We start from the raw sequence: 25,120 nt of genomic DNA on the forward strand, positions 1-25,120 counted from the left end.
ATTGTGAAATTCATTGATAGTTGGATGTTAAACCAACCTTGCATTCTTGGGATCAACTTTACTTGGCGTTACATGTATATTATACTTTATATATATTATTGGATTTAATTTGTTAATATTTTATTGTGGGTTTTATATCTGTATTCATGAGGGATATTGATCTGTAATTTTTATTTCTCATATTGCTGTCAGCTTTTGGTATCGTTTATTCTGGCTTCATTAAATTAATTAAGAAATGATCCTTCTTTATTTTCTGAAAAAGTTTGGTTAATATTGGTATTACTTCTTTATTAAATGTTTGATATAATTCATCAGTGAAACCATTTTGGCCCTGGAGTTTTCTTTTGGGAAAATTTTTAATTTCCTATTAAATTTAAAAAATAAATATAGGACATTTCCAGTTTTCTAGTTCTTCATGAGTCAGTTTTACCAAGATACATATGTAATCATGTTTCTTCTTTAATTCCTGATAGTGGTAATTTGTGTCATCTCTTTTTCTTGGTCAGTCTGACTGTAGGTTTATTCGTTATTATCTTTTCAGAAAACCCATTTGCTTTTAATTTCTTCTCTAGTGTTTTTCTGTTTTCTCTTTCCTTGATTTCTCTTCATTTCCTTCCTTCTGCTTGATTTGTGCTTAATATGATCTTTTTTTTTTCTAGAGTCTTAAAGCAGAAACTTTGATCATTGATTTTAGACCCTTTATTTCTAATATGATCATTTAATGCTATAGATTTTCTTTCTTTTATGCCTGGATTTATTAGCATCCCACAAATTTTTGTGTGTTTTTACTTTTAAGTTAAAAATATTTCCTAAAGCCCCTGTTTCCTAGCTCCAACATTTGGATCTTCTCTGAATCTGACTCTGTTGATTGCTTTGTCTCTAGACACTTTTTTGTTTTGTTTTGTTCAGTTTAATAATTTTTTTTTTTGAGACAGAGTCTTGCTCTGTCACACAGGCTGGAGTGCAGTGGTGCAATCTCAGCTCACTGCAACCTCCACATCCTGGGTTCAAGTGATTCTTGTACTTTAGCCTTCCAAGTTGCTGGGATTATAGGCATGTGCCACTGCAGCCAGCTAATTTTTGTATTTTTAGTAGAGACAAGGTTTCGCCACATTGGCCAGGCTGGTCTTGAACTCCTGACTTCAGGTGATCTGCCTGCCTTCACCTCCCAGAGTGCTGGGATTACAGGCATGAGCCACCACTCCCAGCCTGTTCAGTTGGTTTTTGATATGTCTCATAATTTTGGGTTATCTATAAAATAGTAAGAAACTGAAATCAGTAGGTTTAAAGCTTATAAATTGGTACACGTCTCCTATCTGGTATTTGTGTAAGGATTTGAGTTTACTTAGTCAGAGGTTAAGCTGGGATTGAATTTTTAATTTGTTATAAATACCTTCATTACACTACAGGCCTCTAATGCTAGAGGAATTTGAGGCCTCTAACACTGGAGGAATTTGAGGCCTGTGGTACAGTGTGTTTAGGGTGGAAGTGGAGTGTCAAATGGTTTTTGTGAATGTTTATACCCCACTTTGCATGCCTACTCCTTAGAGGGGTTTTCTTCTCACTCTTTCCTCTTGTCAGTTGTAAACTGGTGTTGCTTGTTACTCAGTCCTTTAAAGATTGGTAGAGGAGAGGGAACAGAAATGGTTCTTGGTTGTTACAGCGTAGCCTTGGTTTTAGGTAGATTATGTGTGCCTGGACCTTGCATGGAACTTTCTCAGAATTCCCTCCCCTTTTCCCTGTGGCAACCAAACTGCTTTGGATCTTTTTGTGTGGCAGTTTCTGCTCCCTCCTCCAGCAAGTGCAGATGTCTAGTCCTACTGATATAAGATTCTGAGCCTAGGACTGTTCTTGTCACCTTTCCTCCCAGAAATTGAAGGTTTTTCCTTCCCTCAGCAACGAGACATGGGTTTGCTTCCCCTTCCTCAGTGGCTGAAGGCTTTTGCTCTGTGTGAAGGAAGGATCTGGACAGGGTGGCGGGCCTTTGTTCCTTTCTCACATGGCAGCTAATTCCTTGTACCATTGAGAGAGGCTCTTGATCTTCTGCCTTGTTTCCTTTTTTTTCCCCTCTGCCTTGTTTCCAGTTGTTTCCATGGGCACCCATTGGCAGTCTATGGACAAGAGGCTGTGAGTGCCAGTTGCCTGGGACTCTGCTGGGTGTCATACTATCAAGCTACCCCACACTCAGCTTGAAGTGATCCTTGAAATTTTAGCATATTACTTCTGCTTGTATGACGATAGTAGTTTCCTCTTGCTCCCTGCCACAAATGAGCCATTTCTGGTACCTTGTTACCTTTTGTAAGCATTTGTTGATCCTTGGATTCAGGCTACTTAGTTATCTTGTAACTTTAGCTCTTTTACAGGTTCAAGAAAAGTTTTCAGTAATTTACAAGTGTTTTGTTTAATTGCCAGTATTCTAGGATTTCCCAAATCTTCGATTACTGATTTTAGTTTAATTGCATTGTGGACAAAGAACGTATGTTGTATACTTTGGATTCTTTTAAATGTATGAAGACTTACTGTATGGTCCAGGATTTCGTCTATCTTAGTGAACATTTCATATACAGTTGTTAGGTGAAGTGTTCTATGACAGTGAGTGCAAGTTGGTTTAAATTTTCAGATCATCGGGGCCGGGCGTGGTGGCTCAAGCCTGTAATCCCAGCACTTTGGGAGGCCGAGACGGGCGGATCACGAGGTCAGGAGATCGAGACCATCCTGGCTAATACGGTGAAACCCTGTCTCTACTTAAAAAATACAAAAAACTAGCCGGGCGACAAGGCGGGCGCCTGTAGTCCCAGCTACTCGGGGGGCTGAGGCAGGAGAATGGCGTAAACCCAGGAGGCGGAGCTTGCAGTGAGCTGAGATCCGGCCACTGCACTCCAGCCTGGGTGGCAGAGCAAGACTGTCTCAAACAAAAAAAAAAAATTTTTCAGATCATCTATACTTGCTGGTTTTGTCTATTTCTTTCTATCAGTTAATGAGAGCAGTGTTAAAAATCTCCAACTATGATGGTGGTTCTGTTGATTTCTCTTTCATTTATTTTCAAGGTCTGCTATTTTGGATTGTTGTGACTTCTTGGTGAATTAATCCTTTTATTATTATGAAATGTGCCCCTTTTCCTCTGGAAATGCTTGTTTTGAACTCTTACTGTAACAGTAGCCTCTCTGGCCAGGTGCAGTGGCTCACGCCTGTAATCCCAGCACTTTGGGAGGCCGAGGTGGGCGGATCATGAGGTCAGGAGATGGAGACCATCCTGGCTAATATGGTGAAACCCTGTCTCTACTAAAAATACCAAAAAAAAAAAAAAAAAAAAAAAAAAAAACCGGGCGTAGTGGCGGTCGCCTGTAGTCCCAGCTACTCAGGAGGCTGAGGCAGGAGAATGGCATGAACCTGGGAGACGGAGCTTGCAGTGAGCCGAGATTATACTACTGCATTCCAGCCTGGGCAACAGGGCGAGACTTCATCTCAGGAAAAAGAAAAAGGAGTAGCCTCTCAGCTGTACTTTCTGTTGGTTTATTGGGTTTGAGTTTTATTTATTTATTTATTTACTTACTTTTAGCAGGTCTTACTTTGTGCATTCATGGTTTAGAGTTAGCCAAGGATGTAGGGGGAGTTTGCACACAGATTTTGGGGCTTCGTCTTCTGGATTCCTTTCTTTGATTTTTTTATTCCTCACTGGCTGGCTGTGCTGGCAGCTTCACTCTTTGTCTATTAAGACTGCTGCTTTCTGCTTCAGCTCTATCCTCTGCTTGTGTCAATTCCTGTTTCTGCCTACTTTTGGTGGATCTTCAGTGTTTTTAAGTACAGCAGTTTTCTTAAATGTATTGTCTAGAGTTATAATTGTTAGTGTCAGGAAGATTAGTCTGATACAAAGTGTTCTGCTATATTTAGTACCAGAATTCCTCTAGTCTCTTTTAATTTAGAATAGCTCCTTTTTTTTTTTCAATCCCTGCTACCTTGACTTTTTGAAGACTCTTGGCCAGTTTTCTTATAAAAGTTTCATAATCAGGATTTGTCTGATTGTTTCCTCCTGGTGATGTTTATTTAACTTGTTCCTCTATCCCTTGTATTTCCTGTAACCTAGAATTTAGATTAGAAGACTTGATTGGATTTGGGTTAAACCGTTTTTCCTTCATAGATGATTTGTATGCTTCTTGTTGATTTGTATCACCAGGAACATAATATTTCGTTGTTCCAGTGTTGGTGATGATTAGATCACTTGATTAAGATGGTGCTCTGCACTGTAAAGATTTGTTCTTTGTAATTAATAAGTAATCTCTGGGGTGGTAATTTGCATCCTCTTCTTTTTTCACGTCATGTCCAGATATCACTTCCTAAAATTTATTCTAATCAGATGCCAGCACAGAGCAACACTTAACAAGCATTAGCTGCTATTATTATTAAGGTCCCATTTCCCAACCGTAAGTCTTTATAAGTATCTAGTTTATATATGCCATATACACTTTAATCATCCATATCTCATACTGTGTTGTAGTTATAAAGACATGTCTTTCTTTTCTAGATTTTGGGGTACTGAATGCAGATATCACATCTTACAAATCTTTGGGTCTCCCATAGCACTTAACTAGCATTTTGCATATAGTAGGCACTCAGTAATTATTTTTTGTAGGAAGAAAATATTAGCTAAGAATATCCCCAAAGCATTTTTTTCTTTAGACATTTTAAATTTCTCTGTCTTGGCCGGGTGCAGTGGCTCACACCTGTAATCCCAGCACTTTGGGAGGCCGAGGCGGGCGGATCCCAAGGTCAGGAGATCGAGACCATCTTGGCTAACACAGTGAAACCCCGTCTCTACTAAAAATACAAAAAATTAGCCGGGCGTGGTGGCAGGCGCCTGTAGTCCCAGCTACTCGGGAGGCTGAAGCAGGAGAATGTCATGAACCTGGGAGTTGGAGCTTGCAGTGAGATGATATTGTGCCACTGCACTCCAGCCGGGGCAACAGAGCAAGACTCCATCTCAAAAAAAAAAAAATTTCTCTGTCTTGAGTACTGGCTAAATTTAATGTCAATTACATTTTCTTTTGTAGGTAAATGAGAAAACGGGACAGATTATACAGTATGATAAATTTTATATACATGAAGTACAAGAATTGATAGATATAAGGAATGATTATATCAACTGGGTCCAACAGCAGGCCTATGGAATGGTAGGTTTTCTGTGCAATTTGTGATTTCATTTTTATGTATCATTTTTATGTATATGTATCTAATAAAAAAAAGAAACAATTACTTGATTTTGAAATGAGAAAGTTTTTTCAGAACTTTTATCCATAACTTACTTTTTAAATAAAAAAAGTTGCAAAAGGAGTGCTATATATTATACAATATTTAAATACAAACATTCTACTCTTTTACCAAAGCCAAACCAAAGAGATGGATTACACTTAAAAAAAAAAAAAAAAAAACTGCAAATGTGAAATGGATTTTTAACTCATTTATTTTCCATAAGATTGCCTCTTATTTCTCCAATGTTGAAAATACTGGCGTTCTTCATACTGGAACTCCTAAGAATGCATTATTGTTATGAAATTGGTGCTTCAAGACTACCAAAAGAGGGCTGGGTGCGGTGGCTCATGCCTGTAATCTTAGCACTTTGGGAGCCCGAGACAGGTGGATTGCCTGAGCTCAGGATTTCAAGACCAGCCTGGGCAACATGACAAAATGCCATCTCTACTAAAAATACAAAAAATTAGCCACGTATGGTGGTACATGCCTGTAATCCCAACTACTCAGAAGGCTGAGGCATGAGAATCACTTGAACCTAGGAGGTGGAGGTTGCAGTGAGCCGATTATATGTTTACTTTTATTTCAGATTTTTTATATAAATGTAGGTGCACACATCTTTTTATGTGGCTAAGTCTTTAATAACTACACACTTACTATCCCATTAAAATAGTACCATGGTCTTACATAAAACTTGAATTAGGCACATAAAATTTTAATGCAGAAATGGGTAAGCAGCTAGATACAAAACATTTAGGTTTACTATTCTTATTTGCTAGCCATTTTTGTATACTTGAGGCCCACTTTTCTGCACACAGGTAATTTAATATGTATGCAGCAGTTATATAATAGAAGGGTGAGTAACCTTTCATTGCTTGCTAGGCACCAGCTTGTAAGCTTCTTGTGGATGGGTATGTCAGTCAGCCAGCACCTGTGACAGTGTTTGGAATATGTCTAGTAAGCACTAAGAAAGTACAGTAGTTTTTGAATGGCAATCTGGCTACCGCATGCTGTTTTTAGGATACTCCCACCTCCCAGAATCAGGTTGCTTCTAGGCATCTTTTCCTTAGTGCAGTTGGGTCTGGACTGGGAGAGACTCATTGACTTTTCTCCTGAGTCACCTTGAGGCTGGGTCAGGTTTATAGCCATTCTGTAGATTTAGGTGTAGTCACTTGCTTATTCAACAAACAATGAGAATCTGTTATATAACAGGCACTGATTTAGGTATTGGAAATACAGTGGTGAACCAGGCAGAGCCTTGTTTCTCCTGGAATTCATAATCTAGTGGGCAAGATTAGCAATAGTCAAACAAGGCAAAAAATACCAGCTAATAATATGTACTTTTAAAATGAGGGGACTTAGTAAAGATAGGTTTCAGAAAAGACTTGTCTAATGAAGTATGAGTGTCAATCTGAATGACAAGGAGTAGCCATTTAAGATCAGGGCAGAGAGAATTTCAAGAACAATGAACATTTGTTCATTTGACTTTGTGAACATAGTTCACAAAGCTATATTTTAGTAGATTAGGGGAGGGGAAATGATGAGTTTGACTAGGATGATAGTTGTTTAGATGGAAGAAGGAAATGGACTTGGAATACTGGAGATAAAAGGGAATCTTGGCGACAAAAGGAAAATAAAAATCACTGATGAATTGGATATGAAGTGAGGAAAAGACTTTAGGTGAAAACAAGCTTGACATGATTGAAAGTTAGAAAAAAGCCAGGATGGGGACGGGCGTGGTGGTTCATGCCTGTAATCCCAGCACTTTGGGAGACCAAGGTGCGCGGATCACAAGGTCAGGAGTTAAGAGACCAGCCTGGCCAACAAGTGAAATCCCGTCTCTACTAAAACTATACAAAATTAGCCGGGCATGGTGATGGGCGCCTGTAATCCACTACTCAGGAGGCTGAGGCAGAAGAATCGCTTGAACCCAGGAGACGGAGGTTGCAGTGAGCCTAGATCGCACCATTGCACCCCAGCATGGGCGACACTGTGAGACTCCATTTCAAAAAGAAAAGAAAAGAAAAAGAAAGAAAGGAAAAGAAAAGAAAAGAGCCAGCATGGCTTATGGGAGTGAGGAGGGAACAGAGAAATGGGCAGGGGCCAAATCATAGACAGTTTAGTAAACTAGGATTAGGAATTTGGATTTTATCTAATGTGTTACGATAAACAGTGGAAACTTAATCTGATCTTTTTGAATAATCACTTTGTTGGCTTTGTAGGGAATGGGACAGACATGAAAGATGGAGATCCATGAGAAAGCTATGTTTTAGTAGATTAGGGGAGAGGAAATGATGAGTTTGACTAGGATGATGGCTGTTTAGACGGAAGAAGGAAATGGACTTGGAATACATCTTGGAGATAAAAGGAAATCTTGGTGACAAAAGGAAAATAAAAATCACTGATGAATTGGATGTGAAGTGAGGAAAGGAGAGAAATCCACAAAGATTAAAAAGCAGGTGTGGTAGGGGGAAAACTAGGAGAGTCTTGGAAACCATAATTTAAAAGTGAAAGAGAGACTGTTGAATGCTCCAGAGAAGGAAGATGAAACCATAGTATTGACAGACAGTGAATTTGGTTACATGAAGATAATTGGTAACCTTGATAATACCATTCTAGAGTTGGGGTGTTGTAAAGAGAAATTTAGAGGTAAGGAAGCAGTAACAATCATTGGCAATACTTTGAAGAAGTTCTGCATTGAAGAGGAGCAAAAAAAAAAAAAAAAAAATAGATTGGTAGCTGGAATCAAGGGATAATTTTTTAAGAAAGAAAATAATTGACCTCAGCGGAGTTTTGAATAAATATTTCCTTTTTTCTTCATCTCTGACCTAGGTAAAGCTTCTCAAACTCTTCCTTCAGAGAACCTGTGAAGGCAGGAGAAATAACATATCTCTTAAGGATTTAACCTTCCCTCAGCAAGACTTGAACTGAGGCTAATTTTCTGTCTTTAAATGCAGATTTTGCATTATGGGCATAATAGATATTTATTGCAATATAAAAGAGATTTAATGTATTTGCCATTGAGGAAAATTGGTTCTTCAGGAAATGAACCTTGTTCTTACCACGACTTTGCATATAAACCCTCACACACCAACCAGGGTACCCTAGGTCTTTTAGCAGTGTTTTTGAAAGGATTCAGAACATTTGGAGGGATATGTGGACCCTTTTAAAGAACAATTTCTTAAGAAGCCCAGTGTTCACTTACATATTATATAAATATATACACACATTAGTACTAAACTCTTGGTGCTCAGCTCTTATAAGAACTCTAAGACCACAACAAATTTGTATTTTTTTTTTTTTTTTTTGAGACGGAGTCTTGCTCTGTTGCCCGGGCTAGAGTGCAGTGGCCGGATCTCAGCTCACTGCAAGCTCCGCCTCCCGGGTTTCCGCCATTCTCCTGCCTCAGCCTCCGGAGTAGCTGGGACTACAGGCGCCCGCCACCTCGCCCGGCTAGTTTTTTTGTATTTTTAGTAGAGACGGGGTTTCACCGCGTTAGCCAGTATGGTCTCGATCTCCTGACCTCGTGATCCGCCCGTCTCGGCCTCCCAAAGTGCTGGGATTACAAGTTTGAGCCACCGCGCCAGGCCTCAAATTTGTAATTATAAGTAACATTACAGTCTGGATGTGATGGCTCACGTCTGTAATCCCAGCACTTTGGGAGGCTAATGTGGGCAGATCACCTGAGGTCAGAAGTTCTAGACCAGCCTGGCCAATATGGCAAAACCCCATCTCTACTAAAAATACAAAAATTAGCCACGCGTAGTGGCAGGCACCTGTAATCCCAGCTACTTGGGAGGCTGAGGCAGGAGAATGGCTTGAACCCAGGAGGCAGAGGTTGCAGTGAGCTGAGATTGCGCCACTGCACTTCAGCCTGGGCGACAAGAGTGAGACTCCATCTCAAAAAATAAATAAATAATAAATAACATTATAAATTGGAAAATTAATTTATTATGGAGGATGTTGTGATGATTAAGAATTCTAGCTCACAACATAAATGTATATGATGAGAAAGCAGAGTAACTTTTACGAAAAAGTGCCTGGGTTCAGATCCCACCTCAGCATATATTGAGTTCTATCCTTGGGAAAATTACTTAATTTCTCTGAGATTTCATTTTGTTTTCTGTAAATTAGAGTGTTAGTACCTACCTTAAAAAGTTTTAAGAAGATTAATTTATATGATCCTTCCGAAGGACTTAGAGTAATTTCTGACACATAGTTAAGTCTTTATAAAATGGTGTTTATTATTGCTGGCTACCTTGACACAGGCTACAAATTTGGCAGTAGCTTTTATTCTGACTTGTCTAATAACTCTGTTCTCTTGCTGCCTTTCTCTATGTGCACTACAATGAAATATTTTCTAAGAGTACTTTCTAGGTACTATTCTCAGTTTCCTTACCCTCCTTTAACTTTGCTTTTAAATTGTTTGTAAAAATACCTTATTGGTTACTACCAAACTCTTTGCCATTTTTTCTTCCCTTTCTGATACTTTTAACTATCTTTATCTGGTTTTTCCTTTGGTGCTTCTCTCTCTTAGAAAAATGATTTTACCTAATGTCTACTCATCTCTTTTTCTCAAGTTTTGCATGTCCTATTGTTTTTCATATTCTTGCCAGTTCACGTCTTTCTCTTCCAATTTTTAGTGTAACCAGATTATATTCTGCTTAGTATGGGTTAGTCGCACTATAAATTCTAACATTATCTTATTGACTTCCCCAATGTATAATGATATGCATAGCGTCTATATCTACTTACATATAGTAATAAAAAAGATAATGCATAAATACTAATATTTAATTATTTAGCTAAGGAGGAAATCCATCTCCCATACTATAAACTCCCTTGGTATATAGTATAGTTATCAAGCAGGCCATAGATGAATTTTTATAGGCTTTTTTTTTTCTTATTTAAACTTTCTTACTTAGTAATAGCACTTTTTAAATGTCCTACAAGAGGAATATTGGTAATGTGAAGGCTGTGCATATGTGAGGATAGGGATATATTGGAAGTCTCTGCACCTTCCTTTCAATTTTGCTGTGAACCTAAAGCTGCTTTAAAATAATAAAGTTCTGGGCCGGGCGCGGTGGCTCAAGCCTGTAATCCCAGCACTTTGGGAGGCCGAGACGGGCAGATCACAAGGTCAGGAGATCGAGACCATCCTGGCTAACACGGTGAAACCCCGTCTCTACTAAAAAATACAAAAAACTAGCCGGGCGAGATGGTGGGTGCCTGTAGTCCCAGCTGCTCGGGAGGCTGAGGCAGGAGAATGGCGTAAACCCAGGAGGCGGAGCTTGCAGTTAGCTGAGATCTGGCCACTGCACTCCAGCCTGGACGACAGAGCAAGACTCCGTCTCAAAAATAAATAAATAAATAAATAAATAAATAAATAAAATAATAAAGTTCTTTTTTCAAAAAAGAGTTCCACAAGGTACACTATAAAAGGATTTTGGTTGTTCCTTTTATATTGCCTTCTAGCTAAACTGAGTGTATAATCTAAAAGGCTTTTTTGCAGGACAGTCTCTAAAGACTTTCATCTTGTTTACACTGCCAATAGGAGCACTTATGTAGTAATAACTTGGTACTTTGAATTTTTTGAAAGAAATTCTTGTCAATAATAATCTTCCTCTGAATAGGATTTGCATAGAGTGATGTTTTGCTTATGCTTACACACTGCTTTGGCTTTACTTAGCACAATATAGTGAGAGAACCCAAAGTCTTTGCTATTTGCTAGTATCTTAAATCCTCCAATAATACCCCTGGTGACATGTGGGAACTTAGTCAACTACAGAGTTAAAGAGAACAGTCCACACAAGACTGCCTTCACTTCTGATACCAATTGTGAGTTTGGGGAGGGTCCCCCAAACTACCCTTAGGTTTGATAATTTGCTACAAGACCTCCCAGAACTCATTGAAAATTGTTACACTGATGATTAGAGTTTATTACAGAGAAAGGATAGTGGGTTAAAATTAGCCAAGGGTCCTTTTGACTCTCTGAGCAGCATCATGACATTTGGCAAGAACAAGCACCTTATGAAAGATGACAAATAGGGAGCCAAGAAGTGGTTGATCTACTTTCTAAAAAAGATTGGTATGGTATGAAAGCACATGCTATGTTTAGTATAAGAAATATTGGAGAGAAACACTAGTCACCAGGACTCAAGGAACCAAAATTATATCTGATGGCCTCAAGGGTTGTGTGTATTTGAAGTGAACCTTTCTGATCTGCAAATGATGAAATTGCATTTTAAAACTCCAAGCTGACTACTGAGGATGTTGAGACGCTAAACTACCTAACTTCCATAGCATGGATCTTACCTGTGACAGAATGAGTTGCATGGCCAAAAATTGGTAGATCGTGAAAGAAGCTCATGTTAATGTCAAGACCACTGATGGTCATTTGCTTCGTCTGTTCTGTGTTGGTTTTACTAAGCAACGCAACAGTCAGATACAGAAGACCTCTTACTCTCAGCACCAACAGGTCCACCAAATCCAGAAGAAGGTGATGAAAATCATGATCCAAGAGGTTCAGACAAGTGACTTGAAAGAAGTGGTCAATAAATTGATTCCTGACAACATTGGAAAAGATAAAGAAAAGGCTTGCCAGTCTATTTATCCTCTCCATGCTTGTCCTTGTTAGATAAGTAAAAATGCTGAAGATGCCCAAGTTTGAATTGGGAAAACCAGGGAACTTCATGGTGATGGTAGTAGTTCTAGAAAGGCTACTGGGGATGTGACAGGTGCTAAAGTTATATGAGCTGATGGATGTGGACCACAAATACAAGAATCTGTTTAAAAATCAGGCTTTTGGCCGAGCACAGTGGCTCACACCTGTAATCTCAGCACTTTGGGAGGCTGAGGCGGGCGGATCACGAGGTACGGAGTTCGAAACCAGCCTAACCAACATGGAGAAACCCCTCTCTACTAAAAATACAAAATTAGCCAGGCCTGGTGGCACATGCCTGTAATCCCAGCTACTCGGGAGGCTGAGGCAGGGGAATCGCTTGAACCCTGGAGGCAGAAGTTGTGGTGAGACGAGATGGCACCATTGCACTCCAGCCTGGACAACAAGAGCCAAATTCCGTCTCAAAAAAAAAGAGAGAGAAAAAAATTTAGGCTTTTAATAGTGACAAAAGTTCCATCTGTGAAAAAAATCTGCATATAGCGCAGAGTCTGGGAAAGATAATCAGAGGCAGAGTTTCTGTTGTCCTTTCCTTGTAGTCATGAATGAATTACTTTCCTGGCATAGATGTGTGATACAGAGTATTTCCAGCCAAGGAAGCTCACCAGAAACCTGGTGCCCAGAGTTTTTACTGGGGTTCAGTCAAATCCTGCTCATGTAGGAACCTCTAGTTCCCAGCTCTTCTGGAGGCAGAACTGACAGCACATGGCCCAAGCCCCTATCATAAGTCACATTGTCCGGTGGCTAAAGCTCTAGGCAAACAAAGACACTCCTATCAGGCTTGATATTCCACAGGTCTGTAGGTCACCTCCTAAGAACCTAGGGCAATGCTCTCTTCTGGGGTCAAATTAATTCCTCATAACACAAAGTACCATCCACACATTTAGTAACATAGTTCTGAATATTCTAGTGCTTTACACGAGTCTGTGCTCTGAGCATATATGGAAGCTTTCTGCAAGAAAATGTACATTTCTGTTCAATAAAGTGGTAAGCTTTCATTGTAATTTCCACTATTACTTCCTTAATAAACATATCTTTCTCTATTTATGTTTGCTTACCAACCCTTTTGCCCTGTCCTGTACTTTCTATTTTAAATTAGTTCAGTTTTAAAGAATGTTTAATGTAGGATACCTTATGTTTTACTGTTTTTTTTCTGTCAAATAGAAACACTTTATGGCTTATTTTTTCTCACTTTGTGTCCATATAGCATTTTAATCTACTAAACACTGTCAAACATTTTGCTGAGATTTTAGAAGTCTTAAAGTCTAAGGAATGTTTTTTCTATTTTTTAAGTAGAAAAACTGAGCCATAAAATTATTTTTTTAAGACCAAGCCAGGCATAGGGTTCGTTTTCTTGTTCTGCCTAAATTCTGCAAATGGGGGTGTTTAATTGCTGAAAACAAATTTCATTATGTTCAAGCTCAATAATTTTATGGTCACAAGGTACCTGAAACAAAGATCTTACATTTATAGATATATATATATATATTATATATATATATATATTATATATATATATATATGATGCGTGTGTAGGGGGTATTTTATTGTAGATGTATTTTCTACCTCATTACTTCAATATTCTGCTGTAGCAAAATATATGAAATGCTACCTTGAATAGAAATAGTTAAATTTGGACACTAACATTGCTCTTTCCTCGTTATTGTTATATTCTGCACTGCTGTCTTAGGATGTCAACCATGGATTAACTGAGGTAAGTTTGGTGTAATAAAGCTCATGTTCAGAGTAAGATATATTCCATTTTCTCCTAAGTAATAGAGGAGCCAAAGATTCCTTTTTTTGTTGTGGTTTAAAAATGTAAATAAATATATATGTATCATTTTTAAAAATCGAGTCTGTAGAGATTAACTTGTATAACATTCCAGAAGTTTTCTGAAGAAAATGAAATTCTGTTAACATTCCACCTATATGATGCCTCAACAATATTTGCTTCAGATCTATCCTCCTCAGGTCTTCCAGTATAAAATGTAATGTGTCCTCAGAATATAAAAAAGCAAACTTTTATTTTAAAATTTAGCAAATGCCTACCTAATGTGGCTGAAAACATTTTATATTAGAGAAGTAAAACAAATATCATTTTTAAAATTGATTAGTTGATACTCAGAATGGTCACAAAGTTAAACTTTTTGTATGATTATCTTTCTCACTTCTAATATATAAAGTTTTAGCACTTTGGTTTAAGTAATCAACAGCCCTAGACTACCCTTTTAACACTTGGGAACATTATAAAACTTTCTTTATCTGTTATAGATGTTAGGTTTTGCTTTGATTTGCTTTTTGTTTGTTGTTATGTTTTTCCCAATACTTGAACCAATGAAGCATTTTGAATTAGCTTTAAATTATAGCTCTAATATTGTTTGCTTCCTCACTGTCAAGTATAATTAGCACATAAGTATTTGAAAACAGAGTTTTGAAGCCAAAGGGTACTTTAGAGATATCTAAATCTTTTTTAATTTTGGAGAAGCAAAATTGGTATTTATGATCATTAGCTAGGCAGTGCCACAAATATAGGATGGAGGTAAACCTTGTCACATGAAAAATACTGAAGAGTGAATGTTTAGAATGGAATAAAATACAATTTAGGGAGAGCGTGATTAGGACTTCAAATATTTAAACTACGTACACTTCCAGCAGGGGCAAAACAAAGACTAAATGATGCACAGGGATAAATAGAAATGCAGATTCAGGCTGGGCGCAGTGGCTCACGCCTGTAATCCCAGCACTTTGGGAGGCCGAGGCTGGCAGATCATGAGGTCAGGAGTTCAAGACTAGCCTGGCCAACCTAGTGAAACCCCATCTCAACAGCGGGAGCCTGTAATCCCAGCTACTTGGGAGGCTGAGGCAGGAGAATCACTTGAACCCAAGAGGCAAAGGTTGCAGTGAGCCTAGATTGCGCCGTTGCACTCCAGCCTGGGCGACAGTGCGAGACTCTGTCTGGGAAAAAAAAAGAAAGAAAAAGAAATGCAGATTCAGACTATAAAGAACTATCTAATCACTAAGGAGTGGATTGTTTTATGGTGTATTAATTCTTCATTAGAAGTCTTATAGCAGAGGTTCTGAGTCAGGGCAGGCACAAAGATATTGTCTTATTGGGTAGACGGTGGAAGTAGGTCCTCCTCCATCTACAAGAATGTGTGACTGGCAATTCATAACTCTTTATATTTTACTGTACTGTTAAAATACTTAGCAATCAATACATTACCTACTAGGATAAGTAATTGTCTATGAAGTGTCTAATGTCTGATAATGGTAATAGATCAGTTTTCCTAACTTTAAAGGCTAACAGAATAGTAACACTAAATGATACATTTTTGTATATTAAGTAAGTGAACAGATGTTGGACTCATAATAATTTTGACATCCTAATGACATTATACTCAATAAGTATCTGTTAAGTGAAGGAATAGACAGATTACTTATTAGCCTCAGTTGCTGCAGTTGCCTTAACATGTAAGAATTGGCTACAGTATTTAACATAGGAGCCCCCAATTTTAGAACAAATTTGCAGCCTCATTCACTGAGATTTGCAATTAACATATGCTAAGCAAAAGATACTTGCAGTATGTGATTGTATAGACTCTCAAGTATACAGTTGCCCCCTAAAATTGGGAATTGGGTTTATTCCAATGCCTCATTTAATTTTTAATAATTCTGTAAGCAGCATGTTTTATTTGTAATTCCAGAACCATGAGTGAATAAACAAAGAATGTAGTCCACTTTATAAGAAATGACAGCATCCACAATAAGTATATCACAAATCAACTTGTACTAATAAGTTAATTTTTTATTTCCAGTTGGCAGATATCCCTGTTACAATCTGTACATACCCATTTGTATTTGATGCTCAAGCAAAAACTACTCTGTTACAGACCGATGCAGTCTTACAGATGCAGGTAAAATATTGTATACTACTAATCTAATTTGAGAGGGATTTTTTAAATTGTTTCTTTGATGCTTTTGGACAGTAAATATTTGAAATTTTCCTAGGATCAGTAATGAAGGTACACAAAGTACTTTGGGTAGCTATCAAGAAGATTGCTGCATGTGATATGTATATTCTTATGAGGGCATTTATAAAAAAGGGTTGCAATGAAAATGGAATAACTTAACCTATAATAATTTTATATATTACAAATGGTATAAGCCTCTTTCATTACAGAAATATTCAGTCTTTATAAACTATATTACTAGTTTACTTGATAAGATATTGCTTTGTTTCAAAATCTGGTTTCATTATATGTCCCCTTTTTATATGCTTAGTAAGAGATGGAAGTCACTAGAGGTGAGAGATGTTAAAAGTAGGAAGCATTTGATCTCTTGTTAGGAAGAGGATGTGAAATTTCCTTGAAGAAAGTTTTAATAATAAGGTATTAAACATTTTCCTGGGGTTGGTCACCATTATCTCCTATTCCTCTTTCTTTTCCCCTTCCTATCACCCTTTCCCATCCATTTGATGTTGAACATTCTTTCATTTATAGAGAGGATTTTAAAAACTACTTCATATTTTGACTTTAAAGGGTTGCAGTAAGTTTGCTTATCATTTGATCCTGTAAATAAAAAAGATTTTGAGCTGCTTCCTCTGGTATAGAATATCTGACTATACCAACTAAGGATTAAAGAAAGCTTGAATGTTTAATAGTCTAAAAGTATTTTTAAAAATTAAAAACCTTCAAATCTTGGTAACCATTTTTATTCTGTTCAAATAAATGCGTTTGGTATTCTAAATATTTTTGTAGTATTCTATACTAACAGCTAGTAAACCAGTTTTTTGGAGGTCTTTGTTAAAACAGTAAGTTAATAACTTGGTGATTTTACCATGGGATATTCCATTTTAGAACAAGAACTCAGGGAGAACCATAATAAAAGAACAAAAGTTTTAAATGGTAAAAATCAAATCCTTGGTTCATGAGCACATACCATGATCACTCAGTTAAGTGAATTTGTGTAATACTTCCTTAGCCAGAGCATTCCTTATTCTCTTTGTTTTTTATTTTTTATTTTTGAGACAGAGTTTCGGTCTTGTCACCCAGGCTGTAGTGCAGTGGCACAGTCTCAGCTCACTGGAACCTCTGCCTCCTGGGTTCAAGCGATTCTCCTGCCTCAGCCTTCTGAGTAGCTGGGATTACAGGTGCCTGCCACCGTGCACTGCTAATTTTGTATTTTTAGTAGAGACAGGGTTTCACCATGTTGGGCAGGCTGGTCTCGAACTCCTGACCTCAAGTAATCTGCCCTCATTGGCCTCCCAAAGTGCTGGGATTGTAGGCGTGAACCACCGCGCCCAGCCTGTTCCTTATACTCTTTAAAGGTTTGTTTTTTTCTCCTCACTCTTTACCCTCCAGTGAATGTTTTTTAGAAAAACCAGTGCTCAGATTTATCAGTGTTACTATAGTTCTGTACTGGCTTACTTTAATAGTGTTATGAATTATACATTATACATTAATATAAAAGCATTCAAAAGGGATACTCTTTATGCTCAGTTATTAAGTTTTTATGCTGTACTGGATACTGTGTTAGGTGCTGTGTTAATTCAGTAGCACATGAATTATAGAATACCTGTAACTAATAGAGGTTAGCTTGTTTCAGTCACAGTAGCTTTATTGTAGCATTGCTGTTAAAATGTTAATCTTGGCCGGGCGCAGTGGCTCAAGCCTGTAATCCCAGCACTTTGGGAGGCCGAGACGGGCGGATCACGAGGTCAGGAGATCGAGACCATCCTGGCTAATACGGTGAAACCCCGTCTCTACTAAAAAATACAAAAAACTAGCCGGGCGACGAGGCGGGCGCCTGTAGTCCCAGCTACTCGGGAGGCTGAGGCAGGAGAATGGCGTAAACCCGGGAGGTGGAGCTTGCAGTGAGCTGAGAACCGGCCACTGCACTCCAGCCTGGGCGGCAGAGCAAGACTCCGTCTCAGGGAAAAAAAAAAAAAAAAAAAAATGTTAATCTTTTGTTTTCCAGATGGCTATTGATCAGGCCCACCGGCAGAACGTCTCCTCTCTTTTTCTCCCAGTGATTGAATCTGTGAATCCCTGCTTAATTCTAGTAGTGCGTAGAGAAAATATTGTAGGAGATGCAATGGAAGTCCTTAGGAAAACAAAGAACATAGATTACAAGAAGCCACTCAAGGTAATTTGACATTTTCTGTTATATAATTGGGACTTTTATTCAGAAGCTGTTTAAAATTTTCCTATTTGTTTTTATTGAATCTTTGAAACTTAATAAATAAAATTATGTGTATTTTAAACTATTAATTGTAGAGTATTAGTAATAAATAACATGTTCTAGGGTCTCCAGAATGTACTTTCATTTCTTTACAGTCTATTCGGTGTTTCCATTGTGCTATTTTAGGTTATATTTGTTGGAGAAGATGCTGTGGATGCAGGAGGGGTGCGCAAAGAATTTTTCTTGCTCATCATGAGGGAATTATTGGATCCTAAGTATGGCATGTTTAGGTATTATGAAGATTCCAGGCTCATTTGGTTTTCTGATAAGGTAAAATGTCCAACCATCTAAATTACTTCTGTGTATATACCCATGTATTTATACCTGTATGTATCAAGTTAATTCATATCAAATAAGGAATTACTACTGGATTCCTAACATATAAGATCTGCTTTATTACAATTTGAAAAATTATAAACTTTGGACTTGGAGTTATCAAAACGCTTTTGATGCTTACCACACATTTTAAATTAACAAAATAAATTAAGAGATGGGCAGCCAGAAAATAATGTTGACTATACCTTCTGCTGATTTCAATTTAAGAATTGAATAATAATCACAAGATTAACTTTTCTTCTGGGAAAAATTAATTTATCATTAGGGATCATTGATTTCTCTACCTTATCATTTAGAGCAGGTCAGCAGACTATAGCCCATTAGTCTCAAAAAAAAAAAAAAGTCACACCCACTCTTTCAAGGCTGCTTTCACGCTACAACAGCAGAGGCAGAGTTGAAGTAATTACAACAGTGACCCTATATCCAAGAAACCCCAAAATATTTGCCATCTGGTTCTTTATAGAAAGTTTGCTGACCCCATTTAGTGGATCATATGTGAAAAGGATCGATCAGTTTAGTAGAACTCCTGACTTGAAAGAAATTTAAATAGAATAGCTGTTGGTTATAAAAACCTCAATGTAATATTTAATTATTCTGCCTGGAGGCTGGCTGTCTTGTGTGATGTTACATTGGTGCTTAGTACCTAGACTCATTAATTCATCAGGGGTTGCAAAATGGTGTGCTACTCTAGTATTTCTTTTTCATTTATTAGCTTGGGTACTTCTGTATAGAGAAATTTCCTCACATTTTTTGATTCCTTAGTAGTGCAATTCATAGGAAAGGATTCTATTTGGTTACCAATTTTTCAAAAGAATGAATTGGTTCATTAGCATGGTCTACTGGTAATAATTCATTTTTTTTTGTTTTGCTTTCAAGTATCATTATGTATTCATAGGTTTAAACATACTTGATGTTTTTCAGTCCACTGCAGTTATTGTCTTTATTGATGCTCATATTGTCCCATCTCTGTTGAAGGAGAGCTCTTAAGGTTGGTGCCCAAGTCCTTTAGAAACAACCTATATGCTTTTTGGTACCTTCCTTGCTACCTTGTGTACTTACTATGACAGAATGTTCCAGACTTATCTTACACATTTACTGCCTAACAATAACAACATTACCACCAATATTATGACTACTAAAATTTTTTTGTTTTTTCAGTTCTTTTTGTCCAAAGGGTATAATGTAATATAGATAGACAGCCAGATAATATAGTTTTGATATCATTTAAAATTGTTACACTCTATTGTTATACCACCAAGTGAATACTAATTTACGCTAAGTTGTTTTTAGGGATTGCTTGTTCAAATTCAATTTAGTTTTACAATAATATAAAATATCTATGTAGTTCCAAATTCAAATCTACAAAATAAGATGTGTTAAAAGAAGTCAAGCTCCACCTTGTTCTCCCCCTTCTCCTATGGGTGATCTTTTGAAAATGTATGGGCTATTCTCCTTTAAAATATATATATATGAAAAAAATTAAAAAAAAAATATATATATGTAGATAGCAATATATTACATACCAAAGTAATTTTCCTGGGTTTGACCCTGTGTAAGCTGTTACCACTGGAGAAAACTGAGCGAAGGGTACGTGGGAGTTCTTTATATTATTTGCATAATTTATGAGTCTTTAAGATATTTTAAAATAAGTATTTTTTGGCCAGGCACAGTGGCTCACACCTCTAATCCCAGCTGTTTGGGAGGCCAAGGTGAAGGTCAGGAGTTCGAGACCAGCCTGGCCAACATGATGAAACCCCGTCTACTAAAAATACAAAAATTAGCTGGGCATGGTGGTGCATGCCTGTAATCCCAGCTACTCAGAAAGCTGAGGCAGGAGAATCACTTGAACCCAGTAGGCAGAGGTTGCAGTGAGCCAAGATCGCACCACTGCATTCCAGCCTGGTGACAAAGCAAGACTGTCTTTTAGTCTTTAGTTAACTGTTTGGATAGAGGTAAGGACAAGACCAACAGTTGATTTTAATCACGTTTTGGTTTTAGCAAGTGAGTGTAACACAGAAGGGAGTAAAAGGCAAGGGAGTTATTATAGTGAGAGATTATGGAATTTCAGCTTTGTATGGGCTTGATTTGGACAAATAAATTGTGATGGTGGAATTGTATTGAGGGACTGAGATAAGAAGTCAGAGGTGAATGCTTGAAATTGAGATTTGGAGGGTTGTAGTTGAATGTAAGATATAACCATGGGTGTGGTCATTGAGGTGTGGTGGGGAACAAGATTGTTGGAAACAGACAGGTTCAGAAACTGAGAGGCTAGTGTGTTGTATGCATTATTTTTGGTCTGGATATTGAAGTTGCCAAAAACAATGGTAGAAATAGTGGTAGAGAAAGAAAGCGTAAGATAGTGCCAAAGTTTGTGAATGAAGGAATTGTGGAAGGTTTTTTATACAATTGTCCAAGGAGCAGTTGCAGGGAATATAGTCAGTTGGCCTGTGTTTCAGAGGAGTTGGAAATTTTAGGATGGCAAATGGAAGGAAGTCTAGAAACACCGAAGAGCAAGGAGACCTACCTTAGCTCTAGAAGCAATCATATGAAGGATTGAAGAGAAAAGTGACACCATTTGTGAGAGCTGCAGAGGAAATGGTGTCCTCAGGAGATAGTCTTGTTTACTTAGACAAAAAGGGGAAAAAAATTGGAGTTTAGGATATAAGCAGTTTTCTAAATGGTAGATTGTGAGTTCCAGAACAGTGAAAGGGTTTGCTGGAGAAAGAACAGTCATAAAATTGTGTCAGACTTGAGGTCATCTCACAGTGCCATATGGATGTGGGTTTAGGGATAACCTATGAGTTTTGAGGCTTTGTATTTGGTCAGTAGACAGGCATATAAGACATGATGGAGTTAGTCCTATTGGCCTCTGAGGTAAGTGGAAAATCTGCTCAAATCCTAGCCTCCTTCCTGGTGCTAATCTCTTTATAAATAGGGAAGTTTGTAGTGGTGTAGCAGGTAGAATTTGAGAGGGCATATGAGGTTGGGGGCTGTCCTGCCAGAAACAGAGTTCTGTCTGCCCTTTAGTCAGTTTTGCAAAGAGATAATGTTTTGAGACCAAGGGAGGGGCAGTTGTAATAAGCTTTATCATGAATCTCTTTGGGACCATTCAAGTTATATCTCAGCTTGGCTGGTGAGAGCCCCTTAGAACTGGCTCTACTCTTTGGTGTACTTCTAACATATCTCCATTATTCTTCAAACATTTCCTTTCATTTGGTACAGTAAACATTCCAGGTTTATCTTGTGTCTTCTCCACCCCAGCCCTGGCATTAGCCATTTTTCATAAGAGCCCTGTCTTCTTTAAGTGGAAAATGGTATTTAGAAATCAGGCTTTGGGTGCTAAGTGTAGTACTTCTTGCTTCCGGGGAGTCAGTAGTTTTACTGGGTTCTTTCAGCTGATAGAACTAGGATCTGTATGTGTGTATACACACATGCATCCATAGACTTACCTATATTTAGAGCTGTATATATATTGAAGACCATGGAATCAAACTGATACTTCTCATTCTATCCAAATACCAAAGAATTTATTCTAGCCTTCTCCCTTTCCATATTATATATATAACTTTAATCATCAATGAGAAACTTTACTGCCATCATCTTTAGGGTATTTACTTAAATCTCCCGTGTAAATCTCCCAGGCATGGTGGCTCATGCCTGTAATCCCAGCACTTTGGGAGGCTGAGGAGGGTGGATCACCTGAGGTCAGGAGTTCAAGACCAGCCTGGTCAACGTGGTGAAACCCTGTCTCTACTAAAAATACAAAAATTAGCAGTGCATGGTGGCACACGCCTGTAGTCCCAGCTACTCAGGAGGCTGAGGCAGGAGAATCACTTGAACCTGAATGGCGGAGGTTGCAGTGAGCCGAGATCACGCCACTGTACTCCAGCCTGGGGACAGGGTGAGACTGTGTCTTAAAAAAAAAAAAAACCTCCCCTGTATGTATCCATGGAGTCTTCAGGCTGCACTGGTCAAAAGCTCAACCTCAGACATACTGGACCACCCTCTCAGAGAAGGTATAATAGTAGGATGTTACCTGTGGATTTTTCCCAAATTCCCTTTATGATGTTAAGGAAATTCCCTTTTGTCCCTAGTTTGTTCAGCATTGTTATCATAAAAGAATATTGGAGATACTCTTTTGTGTAATGCTTTTCCTTTTTTTTCTGTGATTTTTGTTTTTCGGTTTTTTTGAAATGGAGTCTTGTTCTATCCTCCAGGCTGGAGTGCGGTGGCAAAATCTCAGCTCACTGCAAACTCTGCCTCCCAGGTACAAGTGATTCTCTTGCCTCAGCCTCCCAAGTCGCTGGGATTACAGGCACCCGCCAGCACACCTGGCTAGTTTTTTATGTATTTGGTAGAGACGAGGTTTCACCATGTTGGCCAGGCTGGTCTCAAACTCCTGACCTCAAGTGATCCACCACTTCAGCCACCCAAAGTGCTGGCGTGAGCCACTGCGCCCAGTTATGTAATGCTTTTTCTACGTCAGTAGAGATGGCCGTGTAGTTTTCTTGTTTCATTCTGTTAATGTGGTGCATTATGCTGGTTGATTTTCTTATGTTGAATCTCCCTTGCATTCCTGGGGTAAATCCCATTTGGTAATAGTGTATAATCCTTTCAGTAGGCTACTTGATTGAGGTTGCTAATATTTTGTTGACAATTTTCACATCTATAGTCATAAGGGATATTGGTTTGTAGGGTTGGATTTTTGTTTGTTTACTGTTTGTTTTGGAGGGTGTGTGCAAAATCCTTTTCTGGTATTTTGATAGTGATGACCTCATAGAATGATTTAGGAAATATTCCCTCTGTTGTGATCTTCTGGAAGACTTTGAGAATTGGTGTTAATTCTCCTTTAAATGTTTGGTAGAATCTGATCCTTGGCTTTTCTTTGTTGGAAGATTTTTATTTTTTTTGAGACAGAGTCTTACTCTGTCACCCCAGCTGGAGTGCAGTGGCACAATCTCGGCTCACTGTAACCTTCGCCTCCCAGGTTCAAGCGATTCCCCTGCCTCAGCCTCCCAAGTAGCTGGGACTACAGGTGCATGTCCCCACGCTGGGCTAATTTTTTGTTTTTGTTTTTTTTTAAGTTGAGACGGGGTTTCACTGTGTTAGCCAGGATAGTCTTGATCTCCTGACCTTGTGATCCGCCCACCTCGGCCTTCCAAAGTGCTGAGATTACAGGAGTGAGCCACCACACTTGGCCTGGAAGATGTTTTAATTGTAGATTTAATCTCTAATTTTTATGGGTTTATTCAGATTTTCTAGTGTTTTTGTAGTGTTAGCTAAGTTCAGTTGGCCCTTTGTATCTTTGGGTTCCACTTCTGTGGATTCAACTACCACATATAAAAATAATCGGGGGAAAAAATTGCGTCTGTACTGAACATGTAACAGACTTTTTGTCATTATTCCTTAAACAATATAGGATAACAACTATTCGCATAACATTTACATTGTATTTGGTATTATAAATAGTTTAGAGATTATTTTAAATATACAAGATGATGTATATACATTATATGCAGATACTCTACACCATTTTATATCAGGGACTTGAGTATCCTTGGATTTTGGTATTTGCTGCAGGTCCTGGAACCAATCATCCGTGAATACCAAAGGAGAACTGTAGCTTGTGGGTTTCTAGGAATTTGTCCGTTTCCTCTAGGTTATCTATTTTGTTGGTATATAGTTGCTCATAGTATTTTCTTATAATCTTATTTTTGTAAAATATCGTGATGGCCCCACTTTCATTCCTTATTTTAGTCATTTGAATCTTCTTTTTTCCTTGGTCAGTCTATCTAAAGGTTTGTAACTTCGTTAACCTTTTAAAAGAACCAACTTTTGGCTTTGTTGCTTCTGTGTATTATTTTTCTTTTTTTTTTTTTAAGCAAAAGTAATTCTGTTTTACTGATGTAGGTATTAGTATAATCATTGAAATACATCCAGAGGGTGCAGCCTTTACAGGAAAAGAGGAAGTCAGCATTAATTTGTTTAAAATACTTAACTGCAAGTGCAAAGTTAAACAACAGGACTCCTATAGATTGTGCATTAAAGGTAAAGTCAAGAGGAAAAATGATGCAGGGAAATAACAATTTTCTCTTCTTTTTTAAAAAAATTCAATAGGTTTTTGGAAAACAGGTGGTGTTTGGTTGCATGAATAAGTTATTTAGTGGCGATTTCTGAGATTTTGGTGCACCCATCATCCGAGCAGTATACACTGTACCTAATGTGTAGTCTTTTATCTCTCACCCTCCTAACACCCTTTCCCCCAAGTCCCCAAAGTCCATTGTATCATTCTCATGCATTTGCATCCTCATAGTTTAGCTCCCGCTTATGAGTGAGAACATATGATGTTTGGTTTCCCATTCCTGAGTTATTTCACTGAGAATAATGGTCTCCAGTTCCATCCAGGTTGCTGTGAATGCCATTATTGCATTCCATTTTATGGCCGAATAGTATTCCATGGTGTGTGTGTGTGTGTATATATATATATACCAAATTTTTTTATCCACTTGTTGATTGATGGGCATTTGGGCTGGTGCCATATTTTTGCAATTACGAATTGTGCCACTATAAACATGCATGTGCAAGTATCTTTTTTGTATAATAACTTATTTTCCTCTGGGT

At 38.0% G+C, this 25,120-nt stretch overlaps 1 protein-coding gene and 1 pseudogene across 4 annotated transcripts in view; both read left to right on the forward strand.

Moving 5' to 3' along the window:
- Nucleotides 1-25,120, forward strand: part of HERC4 (HECT and RLD domain containing E3 ubiquitin protein ligase 4) — a 155,108-nt gene that overhangs the window by 102,091 nt on the left and 27,897 nt on the right. For 3 of the 4 annotated variants that reach the window (XM_033209166.1, XM_033209169.1, XM_033209167.1), the window contains 5 exons: nucleotides 5,049-5,168; nucleotides 13,614-13,637; nucleotides 15,739-15,837; nucleotides 17,900-18,067; nucleotides 18,290-18,433. In XM_033209166.1, coding sequence (XP_033065057.1) covers nucleotides 5,049-5,168; nucleotides 13,614-13,637; nucleotides 15,739-15,837; nucleotides 17,900-18,067; nucleotides 18,290-18,433 — 555 coding nt within the window. The remainder of the gene's footprint in view (nucleotides 1-5,048; nucleotides 5,169-13,613; nucleotides 13,638-15,738; nucleotides 15,838-17,899; nucleotides 18,068-18,289; nucleotides 18,434-25,120) is intronic. The other variant, XM_033209168.1, reaches the window with a different exon arrangement.
- LOC117082464 lies at nucleotides 10,635-12,169 on the forward strand (annotated as a pseudogene).

This window comes from Trachypithecus francoisi, unplaced genomic scaffold (genome assembly GCF_009764315.1).
Source record: "Trachypithecus francoisi isolate TF-2019V2 unplaced genomic scaffold, Tfra_2.0 Lachesis_group9, whole genome shotgun sequence".
In the NCBI taxonomy this organism is placed as follows: domain Eukaryota; kingdom Metazoa; phylum Chordata; class Mammalia; order Primates; family Cercopithecidae; genus Trachypithecus; species Trachypithecus francoisi.